At 43.9% G+C, this 22,023-nt stretch overlaps 1 protein-coding gene across 3 annotated transcripts in view; it reads right to left on the reverse strand.

Moving 5' to 3' along the window:
- Window positions 1-22,023, reverse strand: part of DEGS2 (delta 4-desaturase, sphingolipid 2) — a 31,227-nt gene that overhangs the window by 3,424 nt on the left and 5,780 nt on the right. Inside the window, exons 2-3 of one of the 3 annotated variants that reach the window (XM_088166248.1) lie at window positions 5,137-5,879; window positions 2,738-2,913 (exon numbers count right to left, since the gene is read on the reverse strand). In XM_088166248.1, the coding sequence (XP_088022374.1) occupies window positions 2,887-2,913; window positions 5,137-5,853 (744 nt within the window). In that variant the 5' untranslated portion in view covers window positions 5,854-5,879 and the 3' untranslated portion in view covers window positions 2,738-2,886. Of the gene's footprint in view, window positions 1-2,737; window positions 2,914-2,944; window positions 3,043-5,136; window positions 5,880-22,023 lie in introns of those variants that run through there. The other 2 variants (XM_088166249.1, XM_088166247.1) reach the window with 2 other exon arrangements.

Raw genomic sequence — 22,023 nt, forward strand, 5'->3', positions numbered from 1 at the left:
AGCTAGTATGGCTCCCTGCTAATTACCTCATTAATTCAGTTTCCTAGCAGACACTTCTCTGTGAAGTAAGTTGGATAATGTACAAGACTCATTAAGATCTTTAACCTCTGTACCTCTGTCCCTTACACACTCCTTGTGCTCCTGGTGTTGTAGTGCTGTGCTGGAGATGGAAGATTCAGTTCAGGTCTGACTGTATTCTGTCTTTCACTGAATACCTCCAACTTCATAATAATTTTGTCTATCCTGCCTTAAAGCATTGGTTTGTACTTCAAAGTAGTTAATTTTCAGTGGGATTCAGACAATATCAGGATTTCTCCTTAGAGATATTTGTTAATAACTGGAAGAGAGGTGATTTCCAGGTTTCCAAGATCTCTGGAAATGCAGATTTAGTTCCCCATGCTCCTTTTGTGATCCCCATCAGAAATAATTTAATCTGCGTATTTGATCCTCCCTTTTCCCAGCTGGGTAATTGAAATAGCCAGAGGATGAGAGGGACGACTATTTCAACAGCAAGCTCCCTTAAATGAAGGCTACTTATGAGGCCTGATGCAAACACAAAGTGGGGCTCAGATACCCAGCTTTAAAAGCTTCACTCTAGCTCTGACATGGTTATTACCTAGCACACACTTGCTTAGACTTTCCTTCCTACCTCAGTTTTAGAAATTCTGCCTGAATTCTGCCTTTCAGCTGTAGTTTAGCCATCATCTACACTATTCAAGTCCATATGGCAAGTCTACAATTCCCTGCTTCTCCAGAGTCCCATGCATTTCTTGCCCTCTGAACCAGACCATGTTTTCTTAAGTAGTTACATTATTCTGCAGAGCTCTTGACCATGTTATATTCTGACCACCACAAGAGCTTCAGGAAGTTTTCCTATACTGCCCCTTGCACATGGAAGTAGAAGGCTGGAGATTCACAAAAAACAATTTGGCTCCTAGGAACAATGTCTCACGCTGTGTCTTCTGGCTCCAAACGAGAAGCAGTCGTGACAAAACAGCTAAAAATGGCCCAGAGAAGAGGCCAGTGAAAAGCCTGCCTATGTTCAGCCCAATAGCTTCTGCAAACATGAGCAGCTCCTTGTGCAGGATGGCAGGCACCACTTGCACCACTGAAAGGTCTCTGGGCAGGTCAGCTGTGTGGGATGTACAGAAAATACAGAGAGGGGAAGGTGAAACTGCAATAAGGAACAGAGGAAAGAGAAAATTTAATGGATGCAGTCAGACTGGGGGGCTTCTGAAGCGTTTTCTTATAGAAAAGAAGGAGATCTGTTAAGTACATGTTCCCATCTTGCTATCGCAGGAAAGAATTTTAAAATATGTTTCTCTTTTATAATAGATCTGTGCAAAAGTTTTCTAGCAAAAACACCTTGTTTTTCATTCTTTCTTTCAGCATCTCCATACATAAGACAGAATTATCACCTTATCTACCAGAAAAACTGGATAATGGGAGGGCAGAAAGTAAGTGGGGTTTAATGCAGGCTCCCTTTTAAATGCAACATATATGAGGAGAGGCTGAGGGAGCTGGGGTTGTTTGGCCTGCAGAAAGAAGCAAGTCCAGTGAAGGGTGACAAAGCTGATCAAGGGACTGGAGCATCTTATGAGAAAGGGCTGATGGAGCTGGGCCTGTTCAGCCTCAAGAAAAGCCAACTGAGAGGGAACCTCATCAATATCTGTAAGTATATGGAGGGTGGGTGTCAAGGGGATGCATCCAGGCTCTTCTCAGTTCTACTGAGCAATAGGACAAGATACAATAGGCAGAAACTGTTGCACAGGAAGTTCCACCTGAACGCGAGGAAGAACTTCATTACTGTACAGTCACTGAGCACAGGAACAGGTTGCCCTGAGAGGGTGCAGAGTCTCCCTCAGTGGGAATATTCAAGAACCATCTGGACACAATCCTGTGCCATGTGCTCTAGGATGACCTTGTTTGAGCAGGGAGGCTGAACTTCTCCCATTCTGTGCAAGGATATCATGTTATCAACAAGAGATTGCAAAGTCTGCAGGACAATTACGAGGCATTTGGCACCTGGTATATTGAGGCTTTTCTTCAAGTAGGTCAGGGTGGCAAGGCAAGAAGTCACATCTTTTGGACTGAAACTTTTGTTGTGGTTCTGTGCTTGTAGAGCACAGTGACAGGACCCTACTCCTACCCTTCATATCTGATAGGCACAAAAGTTAAATGCAGCCCAGTATTTCAGCATGGCTGTTACACACTCTTTGTCCTGGGGCTATACAGAAACTAGAGATCCTTATGGCACAAAGCTGCAAAATTACATTTAAAAAGTTCAAAGGCTTATTACAAGAAGTTCCCTCTATAGTCCTACATCTCCACCACAGGATCTTGAGCCCTCCATGGCCATCATAGGGTTAATGAAATCTGCAATGCAAAACCAGCACATCTACCATGTTTTCCAGTCTTGTCTGTCTAATAAATCTGGTTTCATACCATGTCTTTTCCTTTTCCCACAAGCTTAATGAGTAACTAGTTTGCCTCTGGTAACACTGCTGCTTTTATTGCAGCTTCCAGGAGCAGAGTTCCTCCTTCTTCTCCAGTCTCCTCTCTCAGTAAGTATATTCAGTCCTTCAGACAATGAAGATGGATCTCTTTACTCATTTGGCAAACAGTGCAATATTTTGTAGTTATAAGACTTTGTTCAAAGACTAATCTAGTCAACTATACAGGGTTTTTTCTTAGAGCAGGTCCTTCATTGCAATGTTAAATTTCATGGCCTCTTGTGTAATCTCTCATTATACTAGTGGGACAAGTTCTTACTGCACAGTTATGTCACTCATCTTTAATATCCATAAGCTTATGAGCACAGCCTAATTCTTCCTCTTTCAAATCTGTCACAGTCCTAGGGTAAAGGTCTTTCCAGTGGCAAACACATTACTCAGAACATTCTGAATGACACACCTGTAACAAAGGAAAAAGCTGAATTTACTTGCCTGATAAGCAAGCTGAAAAGCCAGTTACTTTCCAAGATTAAGATCCAGTTATTCTCAAATCCTATTTCTCCCCTGATCTCAATCATGCAGGATAGATCTTTAAAAAAAGAGATATTTACTAAACTTTCTACTTGCCAGTAATTAAAAATAAAAATAGTCTCACTTAGAGGTCATCCATATTACACAATGCAACTATTAGAAATTCAAGTGTCTAAGAGACTAAATCTGAAAATATAGATCTTTGCTTAGTGAAGAATTTGCCAGGAGGTTAAGCAAAGTAGAGCAAGGTGAGGTTTCTTACCTCCTATGAAGTTTAAGATTTGCAGTTAATCAGAGAGGATCTGTATCCTTATCTCTTTCCATGAGAGGGGCAAAGATTTTTTTTTTTCCTCATTTTGCAGAGAAGGGTAACCAATTTATTTTAATGGTCAAAGGATTTTCTACGGGAACTGTGTTGCCAAAGAAAATAGAAATTTTAAAAATAGAATTCTGATTAATAGAATTTTTATTTGTAATTGATCACTCATCAGACTCCAAGTCTTCCATATAGTTCTGTCAGGCAGCAGTGATTGACAAGCCTGCACTCTCCTCCACCAGCAAAGCAAGTCTCAGTTGCAAAAGAGCAAAACACACGTGAACACAAGCCCGTGAAATTCAGCTAATAACTCCATCCTCTTTACACAGGAGGGCAGACATTTGCAGCTGCTGCACTGCCTCAAGGAATTAGGCTGAACTATTTGTGGTGTGGGTGGAGAAGAACTTTTCAGGTCTCAATCAGGGCTGGAGCAACAGTCCCAGCAGGTTCAATTAGTCACTCACCTCCCTTGTGCAGGATACCGAGCTAACCTCCTTCTCTTCTATTTTCATTTTGGTAATCTAAGTATCTAAGCCCATCTAACAAGTTTGAACACTTGAAACTAAAGCCAAGCACATGCACTTCCTCGCTGAGCTACCAGGTATATCAGTGATGGGAGTGCCTCACAGAAAACTTCATATCTGAGTGTGGGCTGCTGTACCAGCCTCACCAGGAATAGGCAGCGACTCCAGGACAGACCTCCAGCAGCAAAAGGATGAATGAAACACAATTGCAGCCTATATAGAGGCTTCCCACACTCTTCTACACAAGAAAATCTCCCCTTGGTTTGAATCTCCTCTCAAGGAGTGTTCCTGTGATGGAGAACAGGAACCCACACAGCAGGGTTTGCCCAGGTTTGCCATCACACAAGTTGCACATGATATCAGTAGTGGGGAGGTCACAGCTCCTGAGCCTCAGGCTCCTCAGCTCTACCTCCATTCCACCTCCTATGGATATTGCAGTAGCAGTTCCCAGCTTTGCATCAGCCCACAGAAAGATGTTTTCCTCTATTACGTCAGAAAACTTGTGTGTAGGAGCAATCCTTGGAAGTCACGTACCTCTAACACCGTGAGCACCTGCTGAGGAGCCCTTGGATTAAAACACACCAGAGCAGCCACACACCTGGAGGGAGACTGAAAACCATTCCTAGACACCTGGGCTTTGCAAATTTGATTCCCACAACTGATAAAACATAAACAAAAAGGGGTTTGCCTTTCAAAGGAGGAAAGCCACAGCACTTTCCCAAGGACAGACCAGGCCTCCTCAGTTTCTGTGGGTGGGGCAGGAGAGCTAAAAGGAGTCACAGAGAGTGCGGCTTTATTTTCCAGCGCTATCTGTGTCAGGCTGGAACATGCCCCAAAAATTACGTCATCTCAAAAACAGAGAAAACTTTTCTTTGATGTTAATCAAGCAATATAGTTAGCAGATTGATCATTAGACAAATTTCAAGTAGCAATTGCCACCTGCCTCCCTTTAGACGGGTCTTTAAACTTCCAAAGAGTTGAAACGTAGTGGCTGAGGGATGTAAATCAAGACATTTAAAGCCATGTTGGAGGATTTTATCATGCAAAAGGTATTCCTCAAGCCCTCTGAGGATCAGATGTTCTAGTTTGCATCAAATAAACTATTGCATTTAATAATTATTACAGCAGTTTGACAGCCACTTATCTCAATCTCTGGCTTAAAACTAATTAGAAACCAATCCAAAAAGCTGTTCTCTTTTTTCCCCCTATTTTTTCTTAAATTTACCAATTGCTATGATTTGGAGTGTTTTCTTTGAACTAGTTTAGCAGCTCTCATAAAAATCCAACTCACTCATGCTCATACTCTACTTACCATGGGCAATCTGCATCCAGGAATGCTGGGGAAGTCATGATGCTCCATGTGGTAGCCTACATTGAAGGTGAGCCAGTTCAGAGGTCCGTAATAAGAGTATGTCTCATATCCTTTTAGGAACATGTAGTGTTCTGCTATGAAGTGCCCAGAAATGGGATGAAAACCCAAGCAAAGAATTGTACCTGCTATTAAGTAAATAACAGGTTTGAGCCCCCACAGGTAGTAAATGATGAGGTCTATAGAAAACTGGACGAGAGCATTAAGAATTTCCATCCGTGTAATTGCTTTGGGGTTCACATACAGCGGTCTCAGACTGTAGAACAGAGGTTGGAGGAACAGCCAAAGCAGTTTCCGGAGTGGGGTGCAGAAAAACCAGCCCTCAAAGTCTGTGGGAATGTCCACATCCAAGCTGTCCCCTCCCAGATACCGGTGATGGTCAATGTGGTATTTCTTGAAGGAGGCAGAGTAGGGGATGCCAATGGGCAAGTTGGCAAAGACTGCAAACCATCGGTTCCACTTGGCCTGCTTGTTCCCAAAGGCCACATTGTGTGAAATATCATGGATGGCAAGGGTCAGGGAATGGTTGATGCAACCCCCAAAAGCATAAGCCCAGAAGAAAATCCATTTCCAAGATAAGTCTTTCACCAGGTAACATGCCAGCAGCTGCATGAAAACCATTCCAGATACAATCCACTTTAAATGTGGATCTGGTCCCATCAGAGTCTTGATCTCTGGATACTTTGCTGAAGGGAAAAATGCAGAGAAAAACTTGGTTAGATCATCATTAGGTAAACACAAGCACCACTGTGACTCTGTTTTTATCACACTACGTTTGAGGCCCTGGTTTTATAAAATGCTAATTCCAAATTTGGGCTGCCACTATGGTGAAAGTTTTAGTAGTCCCAGCATCATGTCCAATTGTGATTGATATTGATATATATAGACATATTAAATGGTCTCTCTGTGGCATCATGTGCCTCCCCCACAATGAGTATTGCTGCACTGTGATGAGCAGTAATACACCAAATCCCACAGGACTTAAGCTCTAAGATACACCTTTTGTCATGTTTTTAATGTCCTTTTGTATTTTGCTCAAACGTTATTTTCCACTAAAGGGATACAACTCAACTGTCTTCTTTGTAGCCCTTTTCACACTGTTGTTTCAAACACACAAGCAGAGGAGAGAGCTGAGCAGCAGGCTCACCAGGTTTTGCCCTGTGGTTAGATGACAAACACAGCATTTAAAAAAAACTCCTAATTATCTGAGTGTTTACCAGTGCTCACAACAGGTACAACTCTTCACACATGGTAACATCACAGTAAAGTCAGTAATATTATCAGGATTTTGTAAGGCATGGAAAATATTTCTCTGTTGCCATGTCACATACCAAAAGCAGGCATAAAAGCCACATAGATTATCACACAACAGCTTCATGAGGCCTCACAAATACTGCAGCACAGTGCCAGAGAGACATGGGCTAGGCTTACAAGTCTGACTCATGTCAGGCCAGGGCCAGCTTACAGATCTTCAGTCCCACCAGCCATTCATCTGTCCTTCAAAAAGAAAATAAAACACAGAGTACAGTTGATCCTCAAGGTGCTGTTCACTGGTTCACATCTCCTTTTTGCAAATCCACACTTCTCACTTCCAGTATTAACTTGCACATGATTCCTTCTGCTGCCCTATGGCTTTTATCCACATACTGACCTCCCTCCTTTAACTCATACTTTGCATTTCTCACTAATTGCAGCTTACACAGATAAGTGCATGAGAAGTCACTCATTCTGAACCCTGAGGTTACACAGTGTCCCTGTGAGTTTCATGGGCCCACTTTATGAATAGAAAAGTAAACATCATCTGACTGTCACAGTATAATACCAATACAATAAAATCTGATTACAATGATCTGCATCTATGCAGCTGTGTCTACTATAAGCAAAGGCTGGAAACAATACATGTAATTTATGTGACCTTGAAAGCAGTGGCAGATACTGAGTGCTGGATGCAGAGAAGTTTTTTGTAGAAGTGAAGTGAACCCTGAGAAGTTTACAGAAATTCAAAGAGATGAACTGCTACTTAAAAGAAGCAGGTTAATGTGGTAATGCTCTGCAACCATTCCAACAATCCTTGAGCCTCTTGGCCAACTTCAGCCCATTTTGAGAGAAATTAGAGATTACACAGATTAGAAAAGTGCTGTGGAAGATGAGGACAAAGGAGATGTTCTCAAATCTTGTGAGGACAAGGAAGCCAAGGTCACCATGAGGAGTATTCAGGCAAGAGAGATTTTCTAAGTGCTGGGAAAGCTGTAGTGAAAGTTCCTGTCTTTCTAAAGTCAGACAAATCTTTTTGACAAAAATCTCCAGAAAGTCCAGGGGTGTTTTTGGTTCGCTATTTTGTTTTTCATTGCTGTTTTCACCATTCTTGAAATTATATTTTTCACACCAATAAACTTAAAATGTAAAAGTTGTTCTCTAGTACCTGAATAGGTACTAAAGTTTTACACCAAGTGCTGCTTATTCAAAGTTCACTCCAAAGCATAACAATATAATTACCTGGTCGGAAAGAGTGTTACAGACGTGCAGTTTTATGTAGCTTAATCTCTTTCTTAGGGGCATCAGTCCAAAAGCCAGAAAATGCTTTAGTAAGTCAAGCCACCTCAAATGTTGTCACATCATAGAGCTGGTAGAGATAAGTTACTGCAGTCACCAGAAGAGATGAAATGTAAAACAACTAAATCTGTTCCTCAGCCTGGTCAAATTGAGGCCACGTTGGCCCCCCCACCCTAAAAAAAAAGCCCAAAAAAGAAATTTTAATGGGACGGGAAAATTGCTTAGAGATGCTTCATACTGGCATTTTAAAATAATGGAAGTTTTTGACCTATTTCTTTCTGTGGCAACCAACAAGGACTGGATTCCATTTAAAAGGTTCCAGAGCAGTCACTGCCAAATGGCAGCAACAGTGTGTGCAAGCAGCAATGCAGGCACGTTGCACTTATCACAGGTGACAGCTATTAAGTAACTTGCCAGGGTTTAATATTAAATTCAACACATGATTAACTCCAACAGTAAATTTTTGCATACTAATCAAGCCACAGTACTGTGGCTGTTTATCATTAATACTGATAAAGCCATCCTGCTTCCACAGCATGGAAAAATTTCAGGTTTCTCCTCATGGTGAAACCATGGCTTGGGCAGGGGGGTGGTGCTGGTAAGCTCACTGGAGGCTAAATGCTCCACTGGTGGAGTAGCCTGCCAGAGACCTGCTAGTTCAGGAGCACTTCAAATGCAGAATGTTGAATGCTGACCCTTTTCAAACTTAAGGCCAAGCACTCTTCAGCAAGACACATTTTATACCAGAGTAAGTGATTCTGATGACTACAATTTATGTACAGTGTGCTGACACAAAGTTATGATAACACAAATTTTTATCTCATTTTTCCACTGTGCTTATGCCTTGCAGTTAGTGAAAGAATCCTAGTAAGGCAAGAGCCTCACTTGCTGCTGAAAAGCCTGGACATCCCTGTAAGGTTGCTGTGACAAGTGTCTGTAGGTGCAAACCAGGAATTACCCACCTGCACCAAAAAAAAGGCAATAGAGAATCAGAGGCACAGAGAAGGGCATGGAAAGAGGAATAAAAACCCAACCCCATCATTAATCCCTTCTAAATGGAGAGGGGAGGGTGGATGAAGGTGTGGACACACAACAGGGGACAGGACACAACACCTACAGTTATGTGACTGCATGGGACCAAGTTTTACCCTTTATAATCCAATTAAGAACAGGGCCCTATGGTTTGAGAGACCCAGCTACTCTGGTATCTACACAGCACATCCTCCAGCCTCCAGCTCATTGAGGAATTCAGGCCAGCAGATAGTTTATCCACGTGTGCTGCTTCCAGCTGTCCAGACTGAGCCACTGTACTGCTGTGAGAGGGTGGGGACACTGGTGTAGATGTACAGCAGTGCACGAGGGTGACTTTTCTGTCTCCAAGGTCAGCACACTGCCAAAGCAGCACAGGCACTTTAGTAGGTGAATGTAGTTACTAACCCTGCCCAGACAGCTCCACAGTCCCTCTGTTGCATGATGATCAAAGACAGCATTCCCCACTCTTACAAGTCAAGAGAGAAGAGATTTTCCCTTCTTTTCACCCCAAGTACAGCATGCTGACACAGTCAAAGTGGACATACTCCTCAGCATAAGTCACTTAGAAGGTTTGTTAAAGGGAAGGAGGGAAAAAAAATCTGTGATACTGCTGTCCTGGACTACATTCTATTGATTATGAGTCCCTGCCAAAACAGATAAGAGACACCAAGCACAGGATGTAAGCTTTACTACTCCATGTCCTGTGTGGGAGCTGGTATTTGTACCAAATAAATGGACAAAAAAAAGAAGACAGTTTACTAACATTATAGTGTTTTGCCTTGTAGCAGCTCAGCTTAAAAATATGTTTATAAAAGCACAGCACACCCAAGTCCTCAGCGAACAACACAGATGAGCTGGAGCAAGTCCAGAGGATGGCCATGAAAATTGTCAGAGGGTTGGAGCACCTCTCCAATAAGGAAGGGCTGAGAGAGTTAAGAATGGAAACTGTTCAGCCTGGAGAGGAAAAGGCTTAAGAAGACCTTACTGCCTTTCAACACCTAATGGGGGTTTATAGGAATGATGGGGACTCACTGTTTAGTAGGGCTTGTTGTGATAGATCAAAGGGTAATGGTTCCAAGCTAAAAGAGGAGACATTTAGTGTAGACATAAGGAAGAAAATTTTTTACAAAGATGGTGGTGAAACACTATTGCACATTGTCCAGGAAGCTTGTAAATGCCCCATCCCTGGAAATGTTCAAGGACAGGTTAGTTGGGGCTCTGAACAACCTGATCAAGTTGATGATGTACATGGTACTCAAACTATTCTATGATTAATTCTATTATTAATTCAAGCAATGCATGAGACAAGACACAGGTAGGATACACAGAGGACAATATGCATGAAAACATCTTCTGGTTTTTCACAGTCTCCTGTGAAAAAGCCATTCCAGTACGCAAAATAATAAGAAACATTTTTGGCCCAACTGGTTGCACTGAAGTTTTATATGTCCACTGTGCAGGGACAAGAGTTTTAATCTTGTATTTGTCACCCACGAGCTTCTAAATAGCTTAGTGCTAGCTGGTCCAAGGGCAGCAGGTCACCCAGAAGTGGCCACCAGAGGGAAAGTGCCACAGTGGTGCCACTCCACCAGTGTCAACAGAGGTGGATGATATCAGCACATCACTGTGTCGGCAGCTGCAATCTGTTTGCTTATGTTTATTAGCTAGTTCAGAGTAAAGAGATGTAGGAAGGCTAGAAAGAGGGCTTCCAGCTCCTTCTGAAACAAAAATCTGCAATATGGACTAAGCCAAAGCCTTTGGTTGCACTTAATGCATTTCCCTTAGAAGACCACAAATGCCTAAATCAGTCAATTTCTGCCTGTGTGATTTATTTCAAAGGTGATGTCCACAGGGAATTGGCATGAGCACTGGGACAACAGCTCTTCTGGGTGCACTCATCAGAGGATGTGCACAATCAGGGGCAGCACCATGCCAACACACTGCAGCAGAAAGGGCAAATGTAGTTTCTTTACCAGAAGCACATATACCTCAGAGCTTTGATTTTAGCTAAGGATATAATATATTGCATATTTCAGTAGGTACAGCTTATCAGAATTTTCATAAATGTAAGGTTTAAAAAGGCAACAGAAGAGACAGCCAGAAGAAACAGCAGATTAATCTCTAAATAAGAGAGCAGAGCTGGAAGCTAGATCAGTTAAATGCTAAAATAAAACGGATTTTGGCTTTTAAATTTTGTTCTACCCCTCCCCATGGGCTAACATCTCAGCCTTCCTACAGGATAAAGTACATATAAAACACTTGCACCATCTCCACTCCAAAATAACTTGCCAAAGGACTAATTACATAGCTATTAAGCATTCTTGGATGTTAGATCATATTCAGATGCTCCTGGTCTATCCTGAGCAACACTGATTTGGCTCTCCTCCTCAGCAGCAAACAAGTGCTTCCCTAAGGATCCTGTGAGGCAAGAGAATTTCTGACCAACTTACAGCAATTTTATAAAGTTTTATAAAGTTTTTTATTTTATACATCCAGCCCATGGTACAAATATGATCTCACTTTTCCCATGTTGCAACATATTGCTCATTGCTTGCATTTGGGAAATTGTTTGCAGGTGAAATGACCATACATTGTATGATTATGGTGTTACCTGAATTTAAGCAATGATTTTTTCATCTCTCAAGAGTGAAAAGCCATTAACACTTCCCATTGAGCAAGAGCATACTTTTTCCAAGTCTTTCAGTCCAAGAAATCCTTACTGACAAAAAGTAGAAACCCTATTTCTACTAGATGTCCTCTCTATGTTATATCTCCCCCAATAGCATTTTTGTAACTATACAGAAAGGCTAAGCAGATCTAGATGAAACAACTTTTCCATCAGGAAGGTTTTAACCAGATCTTTCCCTAACAGAGCTTACTGCAGCATTACACAAATTCCAGTCCTGATACAAGGCAGTAACAGGCTTTTCATAAACAAGACAGCGAGAGAATAGCAATGAAACAATTCCATTTCATAAACCGAAAAGCGTGAATAACGTGTTCAGGAACACGAATAACGTGATCAGGGTCGAAGTGCCAGCTTGGCAAGAGATCTCCGCTCCAAATCAGAAGCAGTTGCACCCAGACAGTACTAAGCACTAGCTACATTTTAATTAGATACTACAAAGAGATAAGAGAAAAAGTATCTGCTCTCCCTTGTGCAAAATGTTCATCTATTTGCTGGTATAATCATAGCCCTTAGGAATCACAACTCTCATCTAGTGCAACAGTGTCCTGCACAAAGCCAGTTTCCAGCCAGCCTAGTTGATTAACACTGCTCATATCTCTGCAGCTCAACTGGAACTGGTTGCCCAGAGAAGCTGTGGATGGCCCATCCCTGGAAGTGTTCAAGGACAGGTTGGATGGGGCTCTGAGCAACCTAACTAGCAAATGATGTCCCTGCCCATGGTAGGGATACTGGACTCTGGGAGCTCTCATTCAGACACGGTCACTGACTACAAAAGTCTTACAGACACCTGGGCTGCTAACTCTTAAGCCAGGACAAACAACTTTGTGTTGAACATTTTTAGCTGTAGATGCTCTATAGGAACATATTGGGGCAACAGCCTAGGAAACATCACTTACATAGAAAGAAACTGCCTTATGTGTTTGTCAGTTTGCCCATTTTTTTTCCTAACGGATAATTTCCATTTAAATCCAAATAGCCACGCCTGAGAGAGACCAACATTTTAAAAAGCAGCAGCCCAGAGAACAATCAAGTTTCAGTGCTTAGCAACTAAATCATTAACCTATTGGGAAGGAAATACTTCCTTTACCAGCATGGAATGCTGTCCCCAAGGCATTGTTGTACACAAAAATGTAAAATACATGGATTTTTATAGATATTTGTTCATATGTATTTAAGATTGTTACTGCGTAATCCAGCATAGTAGGCACAACACTTCGGTAACTATATACTCTGAATACTAGGTGACTTTAGGCTTTGAATAATAGAGTGAAGATCATTATACAAATATTATGTGGGGTATTAGGATAGTTTCAATAACTTTTTGTAGCACTTTGGTGTGACACTAGTTTTATAATCCATTCTGCCTCATTAGACACAGACCGTTTATGTCTCTCTATGTTGTATTTCTCTCTGCCCTTCCTTCTACTCCCATGGCTGGGGCAGGAGAAGCTGTTAAGGAGATGGATCTTGATTCCAATTGTTTGTTCTTAACTCAAAGAGGGAGCGAGCAAAACCTCTGCAAGTGTGCCGCTGAAGAGTCCTAAAAAGAGTTTGCTGCAACAAGGGAGTCCAAGTACTTCCTTAGAGCTTCATCATGGTTTGCACTCCCCATTCTACAGCACAACCAAAAAGGCAAGAGAGCAGCAAGGGCAGAGACCCACCATACACTCTCCTATCCTTAGCTCACCAAAATGTAGTCCCCTTGACTGAAGGGATGAGGAGCTCGAAACCAAGAAGCATCATTTGCTATACTGATGTAATTTGACTATCATGGTAGCATAGTAAAATTATTATTATTTTCTTGGATGTAATTCAAACCTGGATGTGGATATTCCACCACTGCAACTACACCAGAAATGTTTTTGTAATTTAGATTAATCCTGGATTATTCTGTAAGATTGTGGAGGAGTTAAAAACCTGGACCTAATTAGCAAATACCTTGTGCAGCAACTCAGTCAGAAGGTCCACTGCCTTTTTATAAAAGTTCTTTAAAAACTTTATCCTACTCATTAGAGGGAAGAAAACAAAACGACCAACCCAGCCAAATGAAAAGAGAGAAAAAAAAATCAAAATCTTTTTTATTAATAAAAAGTTGAAAATGTATTTTAGGAGATACGCAACAATACTCTGTGACAATTCTGAATTATCAGTTATTCTCAAAAACGATCTTGAGAACAGCCCAAATCCACCCACAAAAATAAACCCACCACACTCCTGTGCGCAGTTAAGCGCTGCGTGTACACCACGTAAATACAGGAGTGTACCTTGTCCCCGACAAGCAGCGGGCACTTGCTGTTGTTCTCCAGCAGACCAGACCCGCATGCCCGTGTGCTTTCACGCACTACCGAGGCACCGGGAACACGTGCCCGCAGGAGGGCTCCCAGCCCGCGCCCGGGGCACGCCCGGCGGAGCCGCCGCCCGCCCGGACCCCCCGACGGCAGCGGCCGCTCCCGGGCGCGGTGCGGGCAGGCGGGCACCGGGCACAGCCCGTGTCACCGCTGCCACCGGGTGACCCGGCTCGGCACAGCCGGGCTCCATTCGGCCGCGGCATCCCCGCCGCTGCCTCCAGAAGGCAGAGAGTCGGGAGTGCTACACTCCTCGGGGGAAACCCAACAGCCCACCGGGCTGCGGCACTCGCTCTCCGCAGCCTGGACACCAGCCCGAGCCGCACCGACACCGGCGGTCCCGGCGCGGACCTCCCGCCCCGCCCGTCCCTTCCCGTCCAGGAGCGCAGCCCAGCCCGGCTGCCCGAGCCGCCGCGGCCGCTCCCGGGCTCCCCGTCGTACCCAGGATCTCCTTCCTGCGCTGCGTGTGGGGCTGCTCCGTGTAGACCCACTCGAAGTCATCGCGGGTGACACGGTTCCCCATGGCGCCGGCTGCGCGCCCCGCCGCGCCGCGCTGCCCTTATAGCTCCGCGCCCGCGGAGGGGCGGCTCCTCCGCCCGCCCCCGCCCCGCGGCCGCCGCAGGCGGGCACCGGGACAGCTCCGCGGCTCTCCCGGCTGCTGCCAGCCGAGCGGAGCCCCTCCGGGATGTCAGGGGCAGTCCGGAGGGAAGGGGGTGCCTCGGGGCTGACTCTGGGGACGGGCGGCCGGGGCTCGCTGTGCTGCAGGGACCTCGAAGACAGCCGGAGAGGTGTGTGGGGTGGGCGTGTTTGCAGGGCAGCAGGGATCCCCGCCGTGCTGCTGCCAGGGCTCTACAGACACCACATCCATCGCTGCCCGGGGCGGCTCCGGAGCGCAAGGGGAGCTCCAGCGCTGCAGGTCCCCAGGCACTTGCGGACACAGCTTTTGGAAAGCAAAGGTAGTCCAAACGCCATAAATCCAGAAACAGAGCCCTAAGTAATATTTGGATTAGGGCAAAGCCCAGTTGTGCGAGCTCCTCCCAGGGTTGGCAGACCTAGAACAGTGCAAAGGCGACATCGGCTGACACACATTTCCTTGGCGCTCTGACAATCTGCATGAGCTGTCCCGGTAAATCCAGCCCTTGGTAATCCACTCCCCGTAGTCTGCGGCCCATTTCCCAGGTACTGTCCCCTCTCGAGCAGCAGGAAATCACACTGCTACCTCGGTAACAAAACCAGGCAAAGGACTTGCTAACCTTAAAACTAAGGTAACCTTGTGTACCTCTCTAGCCCTCTCTGATTCACAGAGTTACACGTTACATAGTGATGTTTCTACACACATAACCCAAAATTAAAGTGCTGCCCTTGTTCCCACTGTTCTTTTGCAAGTCCATACCTGACCTCCTGTCCATCTTCACTCAGTACCCCTATCCCTATCATTAGTCCTTCCAACAACATCACATGTAGATCAGCTCCAATTTTGTTTCATTCTGTTTCAATACAAAAGTCTCTAGCACCCTCCATTCCATCCTACCCTTAAAAATGCCTATTACAGATGGGAGTTAAAAGGAACACAAAACAGCCTTGAGTATGAGATGTAAATATTTTTCAGCAAGAATTTTTGCCTACAAACACTGGCAACACTATCACCTCTAATTTTATCCTAGTGGAACTACTTCAGATCTCTTAGTAGAACAGTTACTCTACGGGCTAAAAAACACTAACAATGAAACAACCCACAAACCCAAACCCCTGATGCTTGACTGCTAGAAAGCTTTAGGAAGCTTTTTTGAGAGTTGGGGATTTTTTCCCTGTCTAAATCACAGACTTACAGAATCAGCTGAGTTGGAAGGGACACACAAGGACCATTGAGTCCAACTCCCAGCCCTGCACAGGACCATCCACAAGAGTCACACGATGCACTTAAGAGTATTATCCAAACACTTCTTGAACTCTGTCAGGCTTGGTGCTATTCCAGCCCAACCACGGTCTGGGAGAAGAACCTTTTTCTAATACCCAACCTAAACCTCCCCTAACACAACTTCAGGTCATTCCCTCAGGTCCTGTCACTGTCACCACAGAGTAGAGATCAGTGCCTGCCCCTCCTCTTCTCCTCACAAGGAACTTGTAAGTGCAGTGAGGTCTCCCCTCAGTCTCCTCCAGGCTGAACAGACCAAGTGACCTCAGCTGCTCCTCACACGGCTTCCCCTCAAAGCCCTTCACCATCTTTGTTGCCCTCCTTTGGATGCTCTCTTATAGCCTAAAATGTAAACCCTTGAATGATGACAGGCGCAGAGCAGGTTGAGTGGAAGGACTATGGTGTAAAGGGAAACAGTTTTATCCACAGCAGGAGCAGGAGTTTAAACATTTTTCTGTTACAGCTCAGCTCTCTGTAAGTACAATGGTTTCTTCACTATTGCTCCTGCACAAGGTTGGTGCTTGTCCATGAAGTTGCAAGGTCCAACCCAGATAAGGGACATTCAATCCAAGTTAAGGTTATTACGTGTTTCTAGAAGAAATAGAATAGAAGAGTTGTTCAGAGAGCAAATGCATCAGTATCTCAGCCTAAACCTTTAATTGGCTCAAACGTTTTGGTGTGTTGACAGTATTGGTGGAGACACTAAATGTGATGACACCCTTCTGTCACTTCCTGCTCAGGTGTACTGAAGGTGACTAAGAAAGAAAATAGTGGAGCAGTCCATGCAGTTACAAGGAAAACAAATATGACTTCACCCCAAAGCTTGTTCAATAGGACAGTGCAATTGCATATGGTAAGTTACACATGGAAACTTAAGTATCTCCTTTGTAGGCAAGCAGCATCTCCTTCATGTAGCTCATTACTATAGACTCACCCTGACCACATAAGAAGAACAGAAAACAACTTTTCTGTCTCCAGTGAGTTGGCATCTGGTTTTGAGAACATGATTTCATGCTTTATATTTCTACAATAAGCCAAACAAATAATACTAATTCAAGAGTAATTGTGGATGCCAGACAAACAAGAAACACCAGCTTTAGATTGTCTTCTAGAATTAGCAAAAGTATTACCCAGCTCTGACCATTTGGCATCCTTAGTTTTACAGCATCCTAGTAAAATTATTCACAATAGAAAAGAGAGGGAGGGGTGTTCATGTCACCTAGCAATAATAGCCCTTTTAATGAATACTGTAATGAATGTGAACTCCACAGATTCACAAAGTCACTACACTTTACACAGTTCAAATGTGCAGTTCAGTTCATAGCCGGGTTCTCTTAACTGTAGCCTCCCTTTCTTATTTAATTTCCCATACTTGTTCAGGATTTCTGGGAACTATTGGGAAGCATAGCTGAGGGAACTTCCTAACACACTCAGGAGGAAGAGCACAATTGCTGACTCTGTGCAAGGTACCATCAAAATATCTCATTTACATAGTTTTAAGTACACATCAACTAATCTCCAGCATTGCAGGGTAAAACAGACAAAAATCCTTTGCTCCACTGAGGACATGGCCTACAATATATAGCTCTGAGGCAGGACATACTGGTCCACACTTCCACACATCCAGGCAGACTCACCCCTCCTCACTCAAAGGTGCTTATCCATCAGCTGGCTTCTCAGCATGAATGTATTTCTGCTACACAACCCAGTTACTTCCTTCTTCTGCTCATGGAAAGGACAGGTGACAGCAGGAACACCTGCACACGTCTCCTAGTGACTACTGCCAGCCTTGGGAGTTTGAGGTATGTTAATTCTGCCCTGATGTGCAGGTCTTAACTCCTCTTCTTGTGGTTGCCAACAACTAATCTTTGTTAAAGTTGTTGTTCTGGAACTAAAATAAAATTGTCTGGGAATTTTATCTCTAAATAAAGTGTTTTATCCTCTGAAGTAAGAGCTCCATGTTCCATGACGGACTTGTATTTTCATTTACTGCATTAATTACTTTCTTCTCTGTCTGTATAAATTGAACCTTCTTTCATTACCAGAAGAAAACATAGCTATAATATTTCCTTTTTTATTATAAGATTTTGCTGTCATTTTGAGTTGGGTATCACTCTTAGACTTGATGCAACTACTGCCAACATTTACAACGTGACGTATTTTATTGGACAAAATCAAATTTTCATAGGCAGCAGAGTTTGTAGATGAACCAGTCAACACACACCCACAGCGAAGTAAGCTCAGGAGGAAACAATCTGCCAATAAGACGTCGTTTGTTTTCCCCTCTTACCTGTGCTGACCCTTCCTGGGGTCATCCTGGATTTCTCTTTCCATTGGGTTAACTCTACGCTAGAGTGGTGAATTGAACTGACCAAACAAAGGTGGTGAGGAGCTGGAGCAAGAGCCTTAGGAGGAGAAAGGCGCGTTCCTTTTGGCAGGGTTAAGCTGTTGGACACGCTCAGTTGTATTACCTGTAAGGCACCCTTCATACAGCCCAGCTGTTCACAACAGCCCAGCCCTCGGCGAGCCCTGGTGGATGCTGGCTGGCTCATGGTGTCCCTGCCCAAATGAGACCTGAGGTTGGTTCCAAGAAGCAAACACCTCCCCAGGAATCGGGCTCACTGCTGCTGCTCGCCGCTCCTCCCCTGCTCACAGCCTCCCAGCACCCGACCTGTGCGGAGCCGCATCTCTGCCCAACTCCCGCAGCCCTGCGAACGCTGCTGGCCTAGGCCGGGAGCAGCGGGAAGCGCAGGGGAGAGGCAGCGCGGGCTGCACCGGCTCCTGCACGGCGAGGCTGCCGGGCCGGGGGGCGGCTGTGCTGCCCAGGGGATCCAAGGACAGCTCCCCTGCAAACAGTACCGGGCCCGTTCGGGGCGAGGAGCGGGGTCGGGATCACCCCGGTGCCCCCGGCCGTCCCGCAGCGAGCCCGGCCCGTTCGGGGCGGGGAGCGGGGTCGGGATCGCCCCGCCGCAAGCGCAGCGCGCCCCCTGCCGCCGCCGCGCCGCCACCGCGCCCCGCCCGAGCTCCGCCGCCAGCGCGGGCAGGGAGCGCGCCCGCCCCGCTCCGCCCCGTCCTCGCTCTGCCTCCCATACACGCTTTCTTCCATCCCAAAAGCCCGGCCGCCACTCGAAGGTAGCGACCGCTGGAGGGGTGGCTGAGGAAAGGCTCACTTAGCAAGAGCGACAGACTTGGTCTGGTAGCGCTCGAGTGTTCTCGCTTCCTTTAGAAATACGTCCTTAAGGGATTTAAAAATGTTTTGTCTGGAGGTTAACAAATGCGGGGCTGTTGTAACTAACGATACCGCTGTGATCCAGTACATAATGTGTTTAGACAGATCGCTTCCGCAGAATTCACATGGAAACAATTTCCTCTTCTAGATAATTTTTTTTCTCTTTGCTTTTCTAAAGAATCACAATTTTCCTACAAAGTAATTTATTACGGAATGCTGTCCAGAGGATTTACAATTGCTTTCTCCCACAAGAGAGCATTTCAAGAAGCTTTACTAGCATCCTGACACAAACTCTTGAGTGGAGAGTGGGAACTAGACTTCTACAGCAAAAATTTAAAATACAATAAGTAGCAAAAACGTTAGTAATCTCCTCTCAAATACGAGAACCTAAGGGGTTCACTGCAAACAAGTCCTCAGAATTATGAGAGAACGTGGGTCCTGTGAAGAAAACTTCTCTTCTTCCCCTCTAACCATCGATGCCACACTTCTCTGAACGCTCACCCTGCTCCACGCCGCTGGTCTGTCTGGCAGTGCTCTCTGGACTGCAGCTCAGCCTCGCAGATCTGCTTTCCCAAACCTATTTCCCAATACTCAGGTTTCAATCTGAGACACTTAAAGCCTTTCATTTCAGTGCTGCTGAGCTCACTTCTGACAATAGGAGTGACACGGGGTTAAGAGGGATACTTGTTCAGCCTCTTGAAGTCAGAGACTAAACTTTGAGTAGAAGAAGAAAAAAGCCACTTGAAAATGTCTCGCTGTGTGTGTATGTAGCGTGGATGTGTAGGAGGAATTGCCTCTGCAGGGAACAGTTAGAGAACAACTTAGATAACAAAGTGTATTGAATTCCAAAGATTATGTCATACAGTTTATTTTTAAGAAATATTTTAGCTAGTATTTATATTGTAGCAACATATATAGACCCTCCAAGATGGACTAGAGTTTGACTATAAATTCACAAAGTAAAATTACAATCTTTCTTCCGATGAGTTACAAATCCTTCTAGTATAAGTGCAGTAGAAAAAGCATTGATCAGCTTTGCCCATGCCTAAAGAGTATAAGATTTTCCTCATAGTTGAGCAAACTGTCAGTCGAGTCACAATACCTATTTCCTTATGGAAACCTAGCTAAGTTGGTTTAATGAAACAAAATTTAAAAATAAATAAATAGCTGCCCTTGGGCTTTCCTTGAGACTGCAGTATTTTATACCTTATTTATTTATTTTTATTTAGCCTCGTTCATGTCAATCTATTTTTCGTTTAAAATGTAATATTAACTCTAGGATTACATCTTCCTTAATGCTACAGGGATCTATCTGATTATTTCAATAAATGCCGAGAGTTGAGCACTTTCCAGCATCAGGTCTGTAACCCAAGGGAATGCATATGCGGGAGAAGAGATAAGGAAACCCAGCTATTTGCAGGACAATCAGCATGAATAGGAGCTGCAGATTTGCTCCGTGGCCCCAGGGAGCAGTGTCAGCAGTTAGGACACGCATTCACATACATTGCCTGTGCTGGCAGGTGTGAAATCGTACCATGCTGGCTCAACTAATAGGTATTATTTGCCCAGAAATTTCTGCTTTTTGTGTTGTCAACAATTTGCAAGGTACGGGCTATTCGTATGTCCACACACGTGTCCTACACGTTAGTGTAATATGACTCCTTCGTGAAGACTGAAGATTTATGGAAGGGTAGTTTCATACCCTCAGCCATGAAATCAGGAATGGAGGACAAAAACTTCATTTATGATCATCAGGTTTAAAATTAAATAATATAATTATTTGGTTTTTTTCATTCATAATTAAAGGGCTAAACGCTTCTGGAGTGAGGATTAGTCCCACTGATTCATGTGTCCTTTCATATGGTAAGAAAAACTAATTATATGACCTTGTCCTTACAACAAAAACCTGTTTAATGAAACTGGGGTTTATTGACCATAACTTAGAAATTAGTTTGGAATAGTGTCATTCCAAACCCTCTCTCCATCACTCTGCAAGACGACTGATGAGAGAAAATCCCTCCTCACTGTGCTCAGCCTCAAAAACACAAGCAGATGACAAATGCAGGAGAGCACTATAAATCTCAGTAAATTAATTAGTGTAGCTTTGTTAGCTGCTTGGTTTGCGACTAAGAGGAGAATCTGTAGTAGGATGTGATACAGCAAAGAAAACAATAATTATTTAAAGACCTGAAAACAAAACAGAGAAAAGAGGTGTACACAGAGTTCACTGCTTGTTTCTAGTCACGGTCAGCAAGCAGAACCTTATGTTCATAATGAAGCTTTAAATGTGTTTTGTAGGGGTCCATACACAAATTGGGATCAGGGATTTCCCTCATGTTTAATTAGCAATATGACGAGAGAGGATAATGACATTTGTAGCAGAATCTAGTGGGCCATAAAACCAGGCATGGTAGCAGTAATATTAGATCAGCTGGAGATGAGGAAGCTAAATTATGAAGGAGGCTAAATTATGAAGGACTAGAAAGGTAAAGTTAAAACCGCGTTTCCTGCAGAGCTGCAAAGAGCTAAGACAAGGATTCTGGAAAGATGGCACAGCTAATTAGCATTTTACTTAGTGAATTACTTTAATGGCATTGTAAATCCCAGTTTAAATTTCTTCCTGAGTTAGGTTTTTTTTTTTTTTCTCTTCAAGTCTTCTCCTGTTTTAATTGATTAATAGGCCATTCTAGATGAAGATAACAAGGAAAACCTGGTATCTTGAATTGGCAGAACTTATTCATTAGTCCTAGATAAGTCTTTAACAAGTGTTAACAAGAATCTCCTTTATTATCAACTACTGACTTTCTTTTCCTCTAGTAAGACTTTCTATCTGGTCTTCTTTACACAAGAGCAAAAAATATCTTAAAAGTTATCCATGTCACATATTTAACTAGATATGTAAGTATTATCAGTTTAGTGATTGGTGTTGGCTTACAATGGGAGGCCTAATCTTTCTTTCTTTTTTAAACTTTAGACAAATAGTTTGTGTGAGAAAGAGAAGGAAAAAATAGGATATCAGAATTTTCCAAACCAGTGAATTTGAAAGGCTGGGTGAAACAAATCAGGA

This window comes from Sturnus vulgaris, chromosome 6 (genome assembly GCF_052056855.1).
Source record: "Sturnus vulgaris isolate bStuVul1 chromosome 6, bStuVul1.hap1, whole genome shotgun sequence".
NCBI lineage: Eukaryota > Metazoa > Chordata > Aves > Passeriformes > Sturnidae > Sturnus > Sturnus vulgaris.